Consider the following 15,201-nt stretch of genomic DNA (forward strand, 5'->3'; position numbering starts at 1 on the left):
TGTCTGTCCGGTTCTGCCATGCTGGATCACATCCCAGCATAGCGACCTCGTCTTACCTCATTGCATCCCCTACAACCCTATTTCCTTTTCTTCTTTCTGTGTTGTTTTAGTTTTTGAGTCAGAGTCTTATGTGCTCAGGCTATGGACTGTGGTGTGCATTGAAAGATAAATTCACTTTAGCAGTTTGCTCATTTGAAGAGCCTTGCACATTGTTGAAGCTAAGCTATAACTGAGCATAGTAGAGAGGATTCTCTGGGAAGATGAGCATGTGCCTTTGAAACACCTGACATCCTCCATCAGTTCTGACCAGGTAAACCCTTGAGGGGAGGAATGGGGAAGTATCAGAATCACTGGAAAGCATTTCCACCTCTGACACAGATACAACAGTGTGTCTCTGGGTCATTTCTCTTCCAAGCTATAAACCGGATTAATTATATTTTATTTAGCTTACTCCAAAGTGGTATCATTAGGTACAATTAAGACAGCAAATGTAGTGGTTAAAAGAAACTGCATACCATGATCAACTATATGTCCTTGAGCAAAATCTGGTCTTCTTGTAATGTTAGTTTCTTATCTGTAAAATGGGGACATTCATTTTGATCCTTTCTAAAAGAAAAAAACAAAGGTAATCCATGTCAAGCACAGTGTGGACCCTGAGCATAGACTATGTAGTCAGCCCTGTGAAAATGCTCAACATTCCATCCCAGGAGAATGTGGAGAGCCTAGGAAGCTCTCTCCCGGAAGCTGTACCAAATCTCTTCAGTCTATCAGTTGCACAGGAGACACACAGAAACATTCCTGTTAATTGCTCAAAACCTGAAAGCCCGGTTAGAATGGGTATGAGACTCTGTAACTATTTCAAGTCAAAGTATTTCTAAGAGACACGCAAAGAACCAACTCTGTCCGAGCTCGCCATGGGATCAGGTACAGAAGTTATGGTGTGAATTCTGCTGTTGTTGATGCAATCATAATCTAACACAAATCAGATGCAGCAGATGACATGGCAATGCCTATCAGATGTGGCCCTTATTCCTTAGATTTCTGTGATCTGGAATTTCTGAAGGTGCTAACTTTTGGATGAAGAGAGAAATAAGGATCACAGACAGGATGCCATGGGCAGATCTCAGAGAGGTCTCAAGGATGTACATGATTGTGTTTGCCATGTTGATGGTCAGTGGTCATTTAGATTTTGAGCTATGTGTATCTGTATCTTTGGTTTTCTTTTCTTTCTTTTTTCTCTTTTTCTTTCTTTCTTTTTTTTTTTTTTTTGGTTTTTTTTTTTTTGGTTTTTTTCGAGGCAGGGTTTCTCTATATTGCTTTGGAGGCTCTCCTGGAACTTGCTTTGTAGACCAGAATGGCCTCGAACTCACAGAGATCCGCCTGCCTCTGCCTCCCAAGTGCTGGGATTAAAGGCATGCCCCACCAACGCCCAGCCTGTATCTTTGGTTTTAAGGCACAGTTTGAATACGAGTCACTATAGAAAGTTGGGCAGGATAGCTAAGGTAAAACAGTAGCTCTTGCATGTGAGAGAAAGAAAGAAGGCAGGCAGTGAACAACCTCAGGTACTGTCCCTCAGGCATCATCTACCTTGTAAACATAATTTTATTACATTTTTGTTTATTTATGTATGTGTATAAAGAGGGTACTCAAGTACCATGATGTTTGTGTGGAGGTTAGAGAACAATTTCTAGGTGTCTTTCTGTCTATCATGCAGATCCTGGGAATGAAACTCAGACTATCAGGGCTGAAGCCTGGTACCCTTACCCACTGAGTCATCCATCATTCCCCGCCTCCCAATTTTTGAGACAGGGATTCTTGTTTGCCTGTTGTTGCTTACCACGTCGACTAGGCGTGGGGATCTGCTGCCTGTGTCTCACCAGTACTGTCAACTTTTAAAGTCATCTTTGTCATAGGACCTGTTAGGCACTCAGGGTCGGTTGTTCTTAGTGAACACAGCACAGTCACTGAGTGGAGGTCAATGATTTAGGATCAACATTGTTGTGTGGGCTAGCAAGGTCTTGGGGAGGAAGAACTGGTGTGGATTGTATTTTCCTGTAGCTTGTGATCCTTTGAGGGACCCTCTTCTACTCATTAATGCACCAGGAAGGGACCATACAGAGTACAAAGTCTCTTTTCTCCCTCCCTGACAGGCAAGCCAGCCATGCTCTGAGCACAGAGACCATTTCTGGATGCTGCTGCTAACCTCTTCCACTACTGTTTGTACTTCAGTAGTTGTATGTAAAGGGGATGATTCTAAGAGAGTTTGGGTGAGCAAATAACCCTAATGCTCTGAGAAAACTTTCCTCTGGCTTGGAACAGCACTGTCTGAGCTAGGGTTCTATTGTTGTAAAGAGACACCATGGCCACGGCAACTCTTTCAAGAAAAAAAATTTAATTGGGGTGGCTTACATTTTCAGAGGTTTGGACCATTGTCGTCAAGGGGGAAGATGGTGGCGTGCAGGCAGGCATGGTCCTGGAGAAGGAGCTAAGAGTCCTACATTTTGACCACAGAAAACAGGAAGTAGTCTCTGTGACACTGAGTGCAATTGGGGCAAAGGAGAACAAAACCCTCCATCACAGTGACACACTTCCTCCAACAAGGCCACACCTACTCCAACAAAGCCACACCTCCTAATAGTGAGTTTATGAGGGCCAGTTACATCCAAACTACCACAGCACTGTAGAAGACTATGAGGGTTTGGAGGACAAATAGACCTGGTTGAAATCTATGTGACCCTGGTGAAGTTACATAGCTTCTTACCACACATGTGTTATTCAAAAAGATACAGTCGTGCCGGGCGTTGGTGGTGCACGCCTTTAATCCCAGCACTCGGGAGGCAGAGGCAGGTGGATCTCTGAGTTTGAGGCCAGCCTGGTCTACAAGAGCTAGTTCCAGGATAGCCTCCAAAGCCACAGAGAAACCCTGTCTTGAAAAAACAAAACAAACAAACAAAAACAACAGTCTTACAACACAAACATTTAGTAGACCAGGCTGGTCTCAAACTCACAGAGACCTGTCTGCCTCTGCCTCCTGAGTACTAGAATTAAAAGCATGTGCCACCACCGCCCAGCAACTACTGTAATTTTTAATGACTATATTGAAATAATAAAAGTGTCTAAACATCTGTCCTTTCCCAAGGAGCTATAGGTAATTAATGTTTTCAGAGAGAGGGGGAGAGATTCTCTTCAGTGGTATAGCCATTGGTCAGTTTGCAGTGTTCCTGTAAATTACCTGTCTCTTATGCCTATGGAAGTAACCCTAGTTAAACTGAGTCACACACCTAAACATATGTGAACATAGAAGAGAGGCTGACTGGAAAGAGGAAAGGGACAAGAGAGGGTAATATGACCAAAATATATACATAAATGAAAAATCTCATGATAAACTCATTATGGGGCATAATTAGTATATGCTAATAAAAATGTTGAGAGCTGAAGAGATGCCTCAGGAGTTGAGTGTGCACTGCTGTTGCAAAGGACCTGAGTTTTGCTTCCCGCACCCATGTTGGGCAGTTCACAAATGCCTGTAACTCTAGCTCCAGAGGGATCCAATGCCTCCAGTCTCCATGAGCATCTGGACTCGCAACCTAAGCTACTTTCAAGTAGCTTCCATTCCTCCTTTTCCACCAACAATAAATATTTTGCATGAGTTGAGTTCTTTTGTTGAACTGTTATAAGTGTTTCTGCGTGACATTCTTGACTCAAACATATCTTTAGGGTTCTTGGTAGAAGACTGTTGTATTGTTTCAGTGTGAATAGCCCAGTATATGAGAGAGATAGAGAGAGAGGAGAGTTTTCATATTTACCTGAGCCAGTACTAGACACCATTGTTAAATATTCTGCATAGAACAGTGTCCTTTGTGTTCATTAGCTTGCCTTCCTGTCATTACTAGTGAGAATAATCTTTGCCTTGTCTGTTATTCCTGTTTACATACCACGTCTGCCCTTTTATTGAAACAAGCTGTTCCTGTTGAACCTGGATGGGGAGTGAAAACGCTTTCTGTGCAGATGGAAAGCGTTACAGCTTACAGCATATGCTCTGGAAATCCATGCCAATGAGTGCATCTTTCTATTATACTCATAGATGGAGAGCATTACAGTGTGTGTTCTGGAAATCCAAACCAATGATTACATCTTTCTATCATATTCATAGATGGAGAGTGTTACAATGTGTGCTCTGGATATCCATGCCAATGATTACATCTTTCTATCATGCTCATAGATGGAGAGCATTGCAGTGTGTGGTGTGGAAATCCACACCAATGATTACATCTTTTTATTGTACTCATAGCCCAGTGACTTCCAATATCACAGTTTAGCAAACTTATAGCTTTATTTTCCCCTGAAGGTCTTTCTTCCCTGTAGATGCCAGTTACAACCTCTCTTGGACTTTCTATTATTGAAGCAGGAATATAATTTTAGAACCTAATTTCAGTGGCAAAAGTAATGCATTAAAAAAAAGAAACCATTGTGCCTAGCCAGAAGGACAAAGTAACAAATGTTCTTCCCTTGAAAACTTTTATCATTTATTATAAAAGTACATCCTGGATTGAGGCTGAGTCTCCAAAATAAGCATTTGGGAGAATTTTAACACCATCACCTTCTGGGAAGTAGGTCTAGTCCTTTGTATACTTTTCCTCTTTAGTTTTCCAGACAAAGGAATGGAGGCCCCACCCTGTCTTGATTTTGAACACATTTTTTTCTAACTGCCAACACCCTAGTTTGGGCCTTGTTCCCTTTTGTTATAGAGTCGGCTTCCCACACTGATCAGCTGATCTCTGCTGCATAGGTAATTAGTAATAATTATTAACTGACACAGAGGAAAAATCTGGGACCAGGAGCTGTTCAGTGTCCTGTGGCTTAAACACTCTCACCCTGCCTGCCTGCTTCCCCCACCCTCAGCCCTAGCAGATGGGCGAGGACAGGAGGCTCACATTCCTCCCTTTGGCAGCCACAAGCAGTGCTGCAGGCAGTCCCTGAGAGCGAGGCATCACCGAGGCCACAGGGCTGAGGAAGGTGACTCCAGCCAACCTCTGAGCCTCCTCGGGCTCTTGTCCAAGGCAGATGGAACCTGTCCTTCCCACTGTACTTTCCTGCCTTTGCCTTTCTGTTCTGGTTCTTCCTCATTCCTGAAAATCCCCCTGCCCACCTCCTTCCTACCTGAGTTCCTCAGTCTGTGACTCCCATATTGTCCAGCTGAAAAACACCGAGGAAGCAGCCACCAGCATACAGCCTGTTGAGGGGAAGGCACCCTAACTCTTACAGCCTGTTGAAGGGAAGGCACCCTAACTCTTACAGCCTGTTGAAGGGAAGGCACTTAACTCTTACAGCTTGCTCACACAGGACATGACTGCCTGCAGACTGGCAAGTATCATGTGTTTTTGTTGTGTTCTTCATTTCTTTTTCCCAGGCTTTTCTTGCACCTCATGGCGGCTCTATTTGGGTCTATAGTTTGGCTTTTGAATTTCTTTGAAAGGCCAGTATGTGGAAGGCTTGGTCCCCAGCCGGTGGCAGTATTGGGAGCTGGTTGAACCTTTAGGAAGCAGAACTCTGTAGAAGGAAGTTAGGCCCTTGTGAATGTCCTGAGAGGGATATTGGGACTCCGTTCTCTTCCTTTCCAGATCTTTCACTTCCTGTAAGTGAACCTCTTCTACCATGTGTTGCCACCACAATGCTCTGTCTCACCATTCGTCCAAAAAGAAACAATCACTGTGGACTGAAGCACACCTTTCTTCTTTCTCAGTTGATCATCTCGGGCATTTTGTCATAGTAACAGAAAGCTGACTAACATTGAGGCTTGGAGTCCTTGAGTGGTAGAGAAGCTTCACAGAGCTTGACTTGAAGTGGCTTCGCCCTGCTCACTGTGCCACATGGTACTGCACAGGTCAGGTCTGCAGGGAGAGGACTGACGTCCAAATGGCCTGACCACTAGGAGCTCAGTAACCTTTGGCAAGTCACTTGGCATTGCACTTACCTCATTGGTAGAGTAACAGTGCTCATGCCTAGCAACATGCCTCAGAATGTTTCCACCACAGCTTTAGGGTGGTGGAAATATTGTGTGTGGGGTGACACTCTTGGAACTGGCAGGGGCTGCCCAAGTAGGAATTATCAGTATAAGGGTATGGAGGGGAACCAATGACAGAACTGGATGAGGACTCCTCTCACTTTACCCAGGCAGCAAAGCCAGCCTGCCTTCTCTGAAAGGCTGGAGTATGCAGGGTTTCCACACCCATTTTTCCATGGCTGTGACTCAGAGTGAGAGTAGGAAATTGAATCAGATCAGGGGTGGGCTTCTGAGCAATGAGCTGGAGCTCCTTCAGAGAGAAACCTTTTATTGTAAGAGTACCGTGGCTGAATTGTCTCCACCATGGTGATGTCATGGTGCCTTTGTTTTATGTTAGCTGTCTCGGCTTCTAAGATCTTAGGCTTGGACTCAGTGAGAAAATAAATGCAATCCTGTGTGTGCTAGGAACTTCAGCCAGATTGTTTTCCTAAGAGCGTAAAGTTTAATTTTAATCTCTATCTTAGATCTATTTTATTGCCATTGCCTCATGTGATTCCTTGTCTAATTATAGCTGTCAACAGGCTTGTCCGATTCTACTTTCAAGAATGCTAGGCATATTTCATAGGATGCTCTGGGGTTCACCAGGATAGAAAGAGGTTTCTACTTCCCTTTAGATGGAGGCTTGTGATGCTGTTTTTTAATTAACTAGTTAATTAATTTTGCTTTGACTTTCCAAGATAGGGTTTCTCTGTATAGCGCTGGCTATCCTGGAACTCTTTCTGCAGGCCAGGCTAGCCTCAAACTCAGAGATCTGATTGCCTCTGCCTCCCAGGTTCTGGGATTAAAGTCACACAGCACCAGAGTCTAGAATCACGTGAGAAGCAGGGTTCAGTTAAATTGTCTGGATCAAGTCAGCCTGTGGACATGTCTGGGGGGGGGTTGTCTTGATTGTTAAATTGACGTGGGTAATGCCTTTCTATATGAAGGTGGCCTTGAACTATCTAGGACAGTAAGCCAAGATCCAGACATGTATTCTCTCTTCTCTATGTGTGGATGGGATGCTTTAACTCCTTGCTGAGAATAAGCTAAAATGATATACTGTGTCTCCCTGTCTGAGCTCGGGTCTCCCTGGACATGAACCAAGTTATACAACAAAGGTGTAATTGAGTGGGGTGTGGGCCTTCCCTGTGTCTAGGTTCCTGTCACTATTATGAATGTATACAGTCCATCTTACCTAGTGCTTGGTAAAACTTGATTTTGGTTTGTGCATATTTTCCCCCTTCTTAAATCTAGAAGCTCATGACAGCATCAGAAATTCCTGTTTGTATTGTCAACTCCAGGGTGTTTTGTTGTGAAGGCAAAATACTAACATCTCCTGACTAAATTCCCTTTTCTCCCCCATAAAGAGTAGTGATTTCATTCATTTATTAGTGCCAGACTATTAGAGGGGACTATAGAAATTCTGCTGTTTATCCCTCCTGTCGTCTGGACTTTGTGACTTCAATGGCTGGATAATTCACAGAGACAGGTGACAAATCTGGATAACAAGTCCTGGTGTCATTGTAGCTTCTTGTCCCAGAACCCCCCATCCCTTCCTCTCTGCTTGCTTTCAGCAGGTGTCTTGGTTGTTTCTCTATTGCTGTTATAAGACACCATGACCAAGCCAACCATAAAAGAAAGCATTTCATTTGACCTTACAGTGTTAGAAGGTTAGAGTCCTTGATGATGGAACAAAGTCTTGGTGGCAGTAACAGCTGAGAGCTCACATCTTGTCCTGCAAGTAGGAGGCAGAGAAGGGGACAAAGATAACAGGAATGGCACGCACGCCACTGATGTGCCTCCAGTGACACACCTCCTCCAACAGGGTCACACCTCTTAATCCTTCCCAAACAGTTCTACCAACTGGGGACCAAAGATTAGAACATATGAGCCTATGGGGGCCATTCTTGTTCAAACCACCACAGCAGGTCTGCAGGCAAGTACAGAGCCAGTAGGGGACATTCCAGGTGAGAGGAAGAAGGCTGTCCCTGAGGAAGGCAGGTTCGTCTGGGGGTACTTCCCACACGAAGAAGATTAGGAGGCAGAGTCCCCACACAGAAAGCCCTGAGTAGTAAGGATACACAGAAACCTGTTATGGGTCAATTTTCTATCACAATGTTGAAAAAAAACCTCTTATCAACCAACTTCCTATCACAAAGATGGAATGCTTTACATTGGGCTAACTTAACAAGGTAGACAGGCTTAGTCAGTGCACAGTTCTCGAGGCTAAAAGTCCAAATGGCAAGGTGCAGGTTCTGGTAGAGGTTCCCCAGTGGCCCCATGAGTTCATGGTGGATTACAGTGTTGATGACTCACGTGATGTCCATGGTCATATCTCAAATAGGAAGTCAGAGAGAGGTTGGGTGGCCCAGACCCAGGCTTTTCCAACAGTCTTCTTCAGAGAGTCAGCCTTGGTCCTTTTTGAGAGCCCAGGACTCCTACTAGATCCACACTCTTAATGGTTTCCGGCTTTTCCACACGTGGACCCTTGGGGCAATGAAAGCCCTATCTAAACCACAGCATCTGGTCCCTTTCTTAGGAAGCTGCATGGTGCTAAGAGACTGTGCCTTCTGTGGTAGATTTAGGCTATGTCTTGGAAGTCTTTATCCTTCAAAAGCAAGGAAAAGCAAGCATTCACACGGCCTGGGATTTCACAAGCCTTAGTTGTCTACATTAACTCTTACAGCATTTGAAAGACAACATTGTCCCCTCCCCTTTTCTATGGGAAATGTGACATTCCAAAATGTTAAATTATGCATGGAAATTACAAACCAGTGAATACTGTAGCTGAAGTTTGAATTCAGGCTCATGCTCCTTCCTTCCCTCCCTGCCCCTCTGTCTTCCTTCCTCCCTTTCTCCCTTCCTTTCCTGAAAAAGGCCCTAACAGTTCAGCCCAGCCTAGCCTCAAACCTGTGTTCCTTCAGCCTTAGCTTCCCAAGTGCTGGGACTACAGGCATGTACCACTGAGCCTAGTCCCCATTCTGGTACAGGGCATAGGGTGGGAGGGTTATGGCATAAACCTGAAGACCGGTAGTTGGCCCAGGAATATTTTCACTGTGGTGTGGTCCATAGCATCTGTCTCCATTTCCTGACACTCATGTTTCCTGATGGCTTATTGGAGACCCAGGACATCTCAAATTGAGCCTTAACTTTTGAAAGTGGATGTACTACATACTGCATGTCTTCTCTCATGCCAGCTGGGTCTCCTTCATTCTGTGGTAAGGAATGCATCTGGATTTAAATGTTCTACCACCATTTTAACCATTCAGTCCCTTGAGTTGGTGACTTTTTGCTGCATCTCTCCTGTCTGCTGGTACCTGCAGGGCCTCTCAGTGAATCCAGAACTAATTTGTTTGGCTAGACTGGCTAACCAGTGAGACCCGGGTATCTACTTGTGCCTGCCTCCCCTGCACTGGGACTCTAGGAGCTCACTGCTGTGCTATACTGGATTTTATCATGTATCCCGGGGATCTGCACTCAAGTCCTTGGGCTTACTTGGCAACACTTTACTCACTAAGCCAGCTCCTTGGCTGTGAACTCTCGAGCCTTTGACTTTTGCCTCAAAAATGCTGAGATTACAGGTGTGTGCCATCGCATCAATCTCTGTTTTTCCTTTTACATGTATATTACATGGTTGTAATATACAGATTAAGGGGGAAATACCATCTTGAGAGCTAACAAGATGGCTCATTGGTTAAGAGTGCTTGCCATCAAAGCTGACGCGCTGAGTTCCCTCCTAAAAGCCACATGATAGTAGGAGAGAACTGACTCCTGAAGTTGTCCTCTGAAGTTGTCCTCTGACCTCTATATGTGTCCAAGTGCATACACATACACACATACACAGACATGCCCACTCACGTGCACACACACGCAATGCTTGTTAGTAAAATACTGTTGCCAGGCATTGGTGGCTCATGCCTTTAATCCCAATACTCCTGAGGCAGAGGTAGACAGATCTCTGTGAGTTGGAGGCCAGCCTCGTTTACAGAGTGAGCGCCAGGATAGATTCCAAAGCTACACAGAGAAATCCTGCCTCAAAAAAACAATTAATTAACTCATTAATTAATTACCATCTTATTTGGTCATGGGTGTGTAGGACAACCACAGCATCCTCACTTCAAGGGGAGATACTGGTATGTCATTAGCATGTCATCCTGTTGGTTGTCTGGTATACATCTTTTCCTGTTACACACCTGTGAAATAGTGAGGGAAATAATACCCAAAAGTCAAAATGGCAACTCTTGTTGTGAAGGGACATTTCCCCACCACTTCATCTGGTAGTTTATTTCACATTCCCATAATATATGCTACTTGCCCACTTTGTTGTGAATTTTATTTGGCTTTGGACATTCGATGTTGACCAGTTGTTTTATTGACCTTAGTTGTTCTCATTACAGTTTCAGGGTCAGCAGGCCTTTTCCATAAAGGACCAGAGAGTAAATACTTCAGGATTTGGGTCCTTATGGTCTCTGTAGTGAATACTGTAGCTTACACCTCTCCTGCAATACTAAAGCAGCCATAGGCAATACTATCTAGATGAAAGAGCAAAGATGTTTCAATAGGACTTGAAGAAAATAGGCAATGGGCCAACCCAAGCCCTGGGCTATAAGTTACCAACTGCTGTCTAGACTACTAGCCCTATAAGGACAGAGTCATAATTTAATCCTCTGTAGCACACAGAGAGCCTGGCCTGGGATTGTGGTGAGTATGAAAGGTTGGTCCTTACATGCAGCATCTTCAGAACCTTAGTAGATGCCCTGCTGTGTTCACCATGTATGCTAATGTCTTGAAGGAACTAACCTCTGGAAGAGTTCTATCTTGCTGGACTTCTGAACTTGACCATTTTGTTGGTTTGTTTTCCTCTATACCAAGCTTGAAGCTTTGAGCCTTCATCCGGTATTGTTGGATTCTGACTGACTGACACTATTCTGCATATTTGGATTTAGAGCTCACCTTTCCCCCACGGAGTGGCACCACTCCGCGCTGTCTGCACTAGTCATGTTCTAAACTGATGTTCACTGTTCCACAGAATGGGACCCTGATTTATTTGTGTAATTATTTGACACTCTCTAGATAGACACTGGCTTGCTTCCAATTTTTATTGTTTTAAGCCACACAAGACAAAAATCCCCATATAAAATTTGAAATTATTTTGTACCTGTTGGTATGAATGCTAGTCTAGCTATCTAAGATGCTGGGTTTTATGTAAAACATGTAGTCATGTAAAGAGTTCCTCTGCAAACAATTTGTACCCAATTAAAGTACACAGTAAGCAGCAGGACGGTAGTGGTGCACACCTTTAATCTCAGCACTCAGGAGGCAGAGGCAGGCGGATCTCTGAGTTCGAGGCCATCCTGGTCTACAAAGTGAGCCCCAGGACAGCTAGGGGTACACAGAGGGACTCTGTCTCAAAAAAACAAAAATAGGAAAAAAAGGTACATAGTAAGCTATAGCACAGAGGTAGAATTAAAGAGATATTCTTGGAAAGCAGTTGTTTTTGTCACAGGTTTTTATGCTCAGACTTTTGGTTTTCTTCTCTGCAGAGAACTGGTAACGCTTTTAGCAAGGTGTTATGAAGCTTTTCTAAGGACCAGGGTCTTTGTATATAGTTAGTACTAAATGAATGTGGGTTGCTACTGCTCACGGGACTAAGTACATATCAGAGTGACACATAGGTAAACGTCAGGCTGTGTATGATTGTCCTCAAGTAACTGGGTAATTTGTGTCAATATTTTTCCAATGTAAATATAACTCAGGGTATCCTTGTTCCCTGAGTAGAGTCACTTTGTGCAACGGCATACCCACAAACAAATTCTAGGTAGGGAAAATGGGTGGGGGTAGGCAGATAGGAGATGGAAGGAGTGTCTGTTCCCTGAAACCTTGATCTGAGGTTATATTTAAAATGTGCCGCCGATTAAAGGCTAAAGGATCAGCAGTCAGGAAACAGTTTTCTTCAGGCAGCAATGTTCCAGCTCTGCCAACAGTCTAAAATAGGAAAAAATCCATGAATATTAATATAATGCAAATAAATGTGTGGCTCTTGCTACTGTGAAGTTCTTTTTCAACCAGAAAGTAAAGTATGAATCATACTTTACTACTGTTTAGCCTGTTTCATTTTTATTTTAACTTTGAGTATGGCCTCACTGAATTTGTTACACTGGATCTCAGAAGTCTACAATTTGAAATATTACTTTAAGGTTTGTGTGGCCTTCCAAAAAGAAGGATTGAGAGAGAGAGAGAGAGTGAGGCTTAGCAGTTCCTTTTGTGTGTGTGTGTGTGTGTGTATTATATGTGGGTACATGTACATGTGAGGCGACCAGAAGTGATACCGGTGTCTTCCTTAGGTCCTCATCCTCTTGTGTAGCTAGCTTTTATAAACTGAGCCATCTCCTTTGTTCCTTCGTCCTCACCCAGCACTTAACTGATAATGTTTTTGTTCCTGTTGCATATCAAGTTAAACTTGCAGATCATTATTTGTTTGGATGGTTTGCGTGTCGATGTGGACGTGTTCTGTAAAAGGGGTGTTATGACAGGATATAGCAAGATACAGCCAACTCAGCAAAGTCACAGTTCACTCTTGTCTCTTCCTTTCTCTCCAGGTAGTTCCAGTTTGCCAGCAGAATGAACACAGAAAGAGACTCAGAAACAACATTTGACGAGGACTCCCAGCCCAATGATGAAGTGGTTCCCTACAGTGATGATGAAACTGAAGACGAACTTGAAGACCAGGGGCCTGCACTTGAACCAGAACAGAATCGCATCAATAGAGAAGCAGAGGACAAGCGGGAGACACTTCGGAAAGGTGACTGGGTGAAGGGCCTGCTAATGGCATATGTGTGCATGCCTTATGGGCCTTGGGAAATGTACCAAAGTTGAATGGTCCATTTCATGAGCTCTTGGAGGGTTTCTTTCTTCTATGATGCCCTCCTAGGATGGGATTAAGAAAGACCCATCATCCCCAATGTGACAAGGCTAGGAGAACATATCAGACAAGTTCTGTCAAGAAATTAGAAGGTTTGGTCAGTGCATATATTTTAAAAGTGGAATTGGGTATAAAAGAATCGGCTTACTACTGCATTCAGGAATCTAAAAAGTATGCATGTCAATCATAATGATTTTTTTTGAAGAGTTGCCTTGCTAAATTGTCAGCATAAAGTTACTAATAACCAGGGATGGATACATGATCCCATGTGTATATGAGTTGATGTGACTCCATTAAGAATTTATAACTGAAGCTGGGGAGGTGGCTCAGTGGATAAAAGTACTTACTGAGTAAGCGCGAGGATTTGAGTTCAAATCCACAGCGCCCTTGTAAAAAGCAGGGTATAGCCACTCACAAGCCTGTAACCCTAGTTCAGCATTAGGAAGGGGAGTTGGGGTTTTGCTGACTGCTAGCCTAGCTCCAGGTTAAGTAAGAGACTTTGTGTCAAGGAGATAAGGCAGCAAGTGTCTTCCCCTGGCCTCTGCACATAAGCACACACACACCAGCACATACAGTTGATCATACACCATAACGCTTGTGTCTATGTGTGTTGGTTCATGGCCCACAAATAGATTAACAAGAACAATATCAACATGTAGTTTTTACACTGTGCTAAAATTAATGTGCCTTGGCAAATCTTCAACCTGTGGGTACCCTCTTTGAAATGTTTCTCTTCTCTGCTCATCAGAGGCCAAGGGATCACACAGTGAGGGCAGCTTCCCAAAGGGCTCTCAGAGGCAAGGACCCTTTGGAGGAGTGGTGTCGGAACATCTCATCAGCTGTACATTTTTGGGATCAAGACATTAACTCTGAGCCTCTTATTATCCTCTTCAACTTCTTTGTATTGCATCCTGGCACTTTAGGGAACCTTGGAGTCTCTCTACCTTTTGTTCAGTTGCTCGTGAATATAAAATGGCTTTGGCCTTCCAGAAAGAACTTTGGTGATCACGTTTGCATGTTTATTTTTAAAATATTTTTACCAATTCTTTGAGAATTTTATACAATGCTTTTTAATTATATTTACCCCCAGTCCCTTCCTTTAATTCCTCCCATATCTGCCTCCACTATCTCACACCCTCAGTTTTAGATATTCTTTTTCTTTTAATTTAATTACCCTATGTCTCTGACTTGTACTACCCATAAACTGTTGGGCATGGTGCCATCAGCCAGAGCCTGCATGGTTGGTCAATCTACCAGGAATCACCTTAAGAAAACTGACTCTATCCCCCAGAAGCCATCAATTGTTTGTAGCCATCAGTTATGGACGGGAGTTTCTAAACCCACTCCCATTCCTTGCTTGAATTTTGACTGGCTTGATCCTGTGCCAGCAGCCACAGCTGCTGGAAGTTAGTGAGGGCCTTAGTCCTATCTAGAAGACACTTTTTGCTCTGGTCCTCTCCAACCTCTGGCTTTTATAATCTTCCATCTTTTCTTTGATGACCCCTGAGCTTTGGGGAGGAATGTGATATAGATGTCCCATTTGTGGATGAGCACCCTCCACTGGACTTTGACCAGTTGTGAATTTCTGCACTACCTACCATCCCCTGCATGAAACTTCTCTAATGAGCTCAGAGAGCTGCACTAAACAATGGGTAAAAAGAGAGAGAGATTTAAGTTTCATCACTATGTCCATTCAGGAAAATAGTAATAAGATCACCCCTATGGCCTGTAAACTTCTCAACCATTGGTTCTTGACTTGATTTGCAGTTCCGGACACACGTTTCCATCTGTGGGGTAGGACCTTGAGTTCGAGCAGAAAGTGATTGGTTACCGGCACAGCATCCATGCCTCTGTCATAACCCTAGTCATATCCTGCCACACTGGCCATTATTGCAATTCACAGTTCACAGCTGAGTAAGACTATTGATGGCTGTTCCCCTTCAGCAGCCTTCAGAGCACCTTCTAGTATGTAGAGAGCTAGCCAGCAGGGAGAAAATTTCCTGTTCAGTCCCACCCTGATTTCTCCATGCCCTGTAAGCAATGTGTGTGGTATCATAAGGAACTTGTTAAACGGTCTCTGCCATGAGGAGCCAGTCTGTAGCAGCCGATGCAGCCTATGTCCCTTGTCTGACGTCAGACACAGGAGTGTAGATGGGGAGCTTTTCATATGGAAGAACACACAGGAAACATTTTAGGTTTTCCAGGCCACGCAGTCCTTGTCACAACTGCTCTACTC

At 43.9% G+C, this 15,201-nt stretch overlaps 1 protein-coding gene across 2 annotated transcripts in view; it reads left to right on the forward strand.

The window, feature by feature from the left end:
* Positions 1 to 15,201, forward strand: part of Atp8b1 (ATPase phospholipid transporting 8B1) — a 119,839-nt gene that overhangs the window by 38,882 nt on the left and 65,756 nt on the right. For both annotated transcript variants that reach the window (XM_040741712.1, XM_040741713.1), the window contains exon 2: positions 12,643 to 12,845. In XM_040741712.1, coding sequence (XP_040597646.1) covers positions 12,665 to 12,845 — 181 coding nt within the window. In that variant the 5' untranslated portion in view covers positions 12,643 to 12,664. The remainder of the gene's footprint in view (positions 1 to 12,642; positions 12,846 to 15,201) is intronic.

Source organism: Mesocricetus auratus, unplaced genomic scaffold, assembly GCF_017639785.1.
Source record: "Mesocricetus auratus isolate SY011 unplaced genomic scaffold, BCM_Maur_2.0 Super-Scaffold_6730, whole genome shotgun sequence".
NCBI lineage: Eukaryota > Metazoa > Chordata > Mammalia > Rodentia > Cricetidae > Mesocricetus > Mesocricetus auratus.